This window comes from Eimeria tenella, genomic scaffold (assembly GCF_000499545.2).
Source record: "Eimeria tenella Houghton genomic scaffold, Eth_scaff458, whole genome shotgun sequence".
NCBI lineage: Eukaryota > Apicomplexa > Conoidasida > Eucoccidiorida > Eimeriidae > Eimeria > Eimeria tenella.
In genome coordinates, this window is record NW_013543379.1 from 1 (window position 1) to 2,919 (window position 2,919).

The window sequence follows — 2,919 nt, forward strand, 5'->3', positions numbered from 1 at the left end:
GCAGCAGCAGCAGCAGCAGCAGCAGCGGGGGGCGGTGCGTGTGTGTGCAGCAGCAGGGGGGCCCCTGGAGGGGCTGGAGGCGTCGGCGCTGGGGGCCCCGCAGCTGCTGAGTGACCAGCAGCTGCGGTGCTGCCGGCGGCAGCTGGACATGGCGCTGCGGGTGTTGGAGTTGTTCAAAAATGGAGTTTTAATAATTGATGAAATTGATGAAGTGCTGCAGCCTTTGAAGAGCGAGCTGCACTGGCCGCTGGGCCCGAGGCAGCCGCTGGACTTCACGGCCAAGCAGGGCTTTGCTGCTGCTGCGGGGCAGCAGCAGCAGCGGCCCGGGGCCCCGCTGCAGCTCGGCCAGCAGCAGTCCGCTGCTGCTGCTGCGGCGGCTGCTGCTGCTGCTGCTGCTGCCGACGGCGTCACCGAACCCCTCATTTCCCCCAGACAAACTGAACAGCCGCTGCAGTGGCTCTTCGAAGATGACGAGGGCATGCGCTGGCAGCTTCCCTGGTTCCTCCTCGACGCAATTTTCTACTTCTACAGGTACGCTGCAGCGTGCTGCTGCTGCTGCTGCTGCTGCGAGCCAAGGCGCGCCGTTGCAGCAGCGAGGCCCCGCAGAAGCAACAGCAAGGGAGCAGGATGTGCTGTGTCTTTGTGGCTGCAGCGGGAAAACAACTGTCTCCTGCACCGGCACTGCGGAGACTTGGCGGCTGCTGGGGCTGATTCGGCGGCAGCTGCAGCAGGGAGTGCAGCAAAAGGCGCTGCAGCAAAGTCCCCATTTGCTGCTGCTGTCCCCCGCCTGGTACCACGACAACCTCAAACCGCTGCTGGCTCCCTGGCTGGGCCTTTTCTTTCGCCTCAAGAAGCTCACGGGCCTTTCCCAGGAGCAGCAGCAGCAGTACATTGTGAGCATGCAGCAGCAGCTGCAGCGCAGCAGCAGCTGCAGCACAAGAAAGAAGCAGCACAAGAGCTGCCTAGGGGCCCTTAGGAGACAGACACAGCAGATAGAAGCATGAAAATATATGCAGAAAATAAAAAGCACTAAAACACTGGGACTTGCTGCATGGCGGCGGCCCCGACCGAAGCGGCAGCAGCAGCAGCAGCAGCAGATGCTGCTGCTGCTGGCGCTGCAGTGCTGCTGGCACTGCTGTGTGCTTGCTGCTGCAGTTGCTGCTGGAGCCGCTGCTGCTGGCGCTGCTGTGTGCTTGCTGCTGCAGCTGCTGCATGCTACTTGCTGTGTGCTGCTGCTTGCTGCAGCTGCTGCCGCTGCACATTTGCCCCTCAAACCCCGCTGCGGGCTCGCTGGAAACTGGTGGGGGCCTTTATTCTGGGCTTTTTGATGCAGTAGAAAGGCTGCCAGAGTTTCACTTAAAGACTTTGAACTTGGCCCGGGAGTGGCTGTGTTCTTTGCTGCCGCATGCGCTGCAGAAGGCCAACAGAGTGCAGTGAGAAAGCTGCGTTTGCTGCTGCCAGCTGCTGCTGCTGCTGCTGCTGCTGCTGCTGCGCCTTCGCGGCCTTCCTGCCTCCCTTTCCACTCCCTTTTTCCGTCTCCTTTTCTGCTGCTGTTGCTCCTCCTTGCTGCTGCCATCCTCTCTTCTTGCTGCCTCGCTGCAGGCACTCCGCACCTAGCAGCTTGCTGCTGCTGGTGCTGCTGCTGAAAATGGCCCAGAGAAAGCCCCAGAGAGGCTGGGCCGGGGCTGCTTTGGCCTTTGCAGCAGTCCCTCTGCTTGCAAGTTTGTCATTGCGTCTTTTCTATTTCTTTCTCTCTTTTTCTTTCTCTCTTTTTCTTTCTCTTTTTCTTTATTTACTTTCGTTTCTTTTTTCTTTCTTTACTTCTATTTCTTTTCCTTTTATTTCTTTTTACTCCTTCTGCGCCTTTGTTTAATTAGATATAATAGACACTGTGCTTGTGTGTAAAGCCACGCTGATGCCCCCAAATAAGTGCATTTGATTGCAGAGTTATATATTGAATTGTTTCTTTAAAATAGGTGTATAATATTTGTATACATATATGTGCACATCTTCAGTGGCACACACACATATATGTATGTATATAGAGATGATACAGTTTCATATATGTACAGGGATATTATCTATATAAATAGAGAAGCACTTATATGTATAATACATATATATATATAAGCATATACATACTATGCAGAAGCACTCATATGTTTATGAATTTTTTCTTTTTTTTTATATGCATAAATATAAAGAGAAGCACTTAAGTATATTTATGCCTACGGCAGCACTGACATGCAAATATAAAGAAGCTCTTGTACACACCGAAAATCCCTCAAGACAAAAACAGGAAAAGACTTCCGAGTGCATTTGTGCAAAGCATCCAAAACATTTGCCACTCCCAAAGTTGGCTCCTGCACTTCAAAGACTTCAGCCGCAGCACTAAATGCTTTGCGTCTCTGGCCCGTATTTTCGAGCCCCTGGCGCGCACTGCTACTGCTGCTGCTGCTGCTGCTGCTGCTTCTGCTGCTGGGTGCGGTGCAGCTACGGGCTGCTGACTTCTGAGGAGGTGGAGGAGGGTCTGCTGTTGGGGGCTTTGTCTCGGAGTCGGCAGCTGCTGGCAGTCCCGTTTCTTGGCAAAGACGCTCCCTCTCCAGCTTCGGAGTTCTCCCACCCCGATGTCTTAATAGGCCTCACAATTCTGGCCTACAGGTACCAGGGGCTGCGCCGCGAGGACTTGGGGGCCCTCCTCGCGGACCAGCTGGCCCGCCAGGAGGCCTCGGGGGGTCCCCCCGCCTCGAGGGCCCCCGCGCGCGAATTCGCGGATTGGGTCTGGGCTGCAGGCGGCAGAGTCCGCGGGCTTCACCGCGTGCGGCCTCGGGCCCACGAGTGGCAGCAAGACCTAGCTGCCTTGGCCAGCGACGCCCGCCACCAGCTGCTGCAGCAGCAGCAGCAGCAGCAGCAGCAGCA

At 55.9% G+C, this 2,919-nt stretch overlaps 2 protein-coding genes across 2 annotated transcripts in view; both read left to right on the top strand.

Moving 5' to 3' along the window:
- Window positions 1–148: 148 nt before the first annotated feature.
- On the top strand, window positions 149–1,004 carry ETH_00011465 (uncharacterized protein; the record flags this gene model as incomplete). The annotated part of the gene is made up of 2 exons (XM_013377091.1): window positions 149–531; window positions 653–1,004. The coding sequence occupies 2 exons, from the start codon at window positions 149–151 to the stop codon at window positions 1,002–1,004; spliced, it is 735 nt and encodes a 244-aa protein (XP_013232545.1).
- Window positions 1,005–1,051: 47 nt separating this feature from the next.
- ETH_00011470 (uncharacterized protein) overlaps window positions 1,052–2,919 on the top strand; it is a gene marked incomplete at both ends in the record, with an annotated part of 7,074 nt that continues 5,206 nt past the window's right edge. Inside the window, 3 exons of the mRNA XM_013377092.1 lie at window positions 1,052–1,120; window positions 1,246–1,433; window positions 2,494–2,818. Of these exons, the coding sequence (XP_013232546.1) occupies window positions 1,052–1,120; window positions 1,246–1,433; window positions 2,494–2,818 (582 nt within the window). The remainder of the gene's footprint in view (window positions 1,121–1,245; window positions 1,434–2,493; window positions 2,819–2,919) is intronic.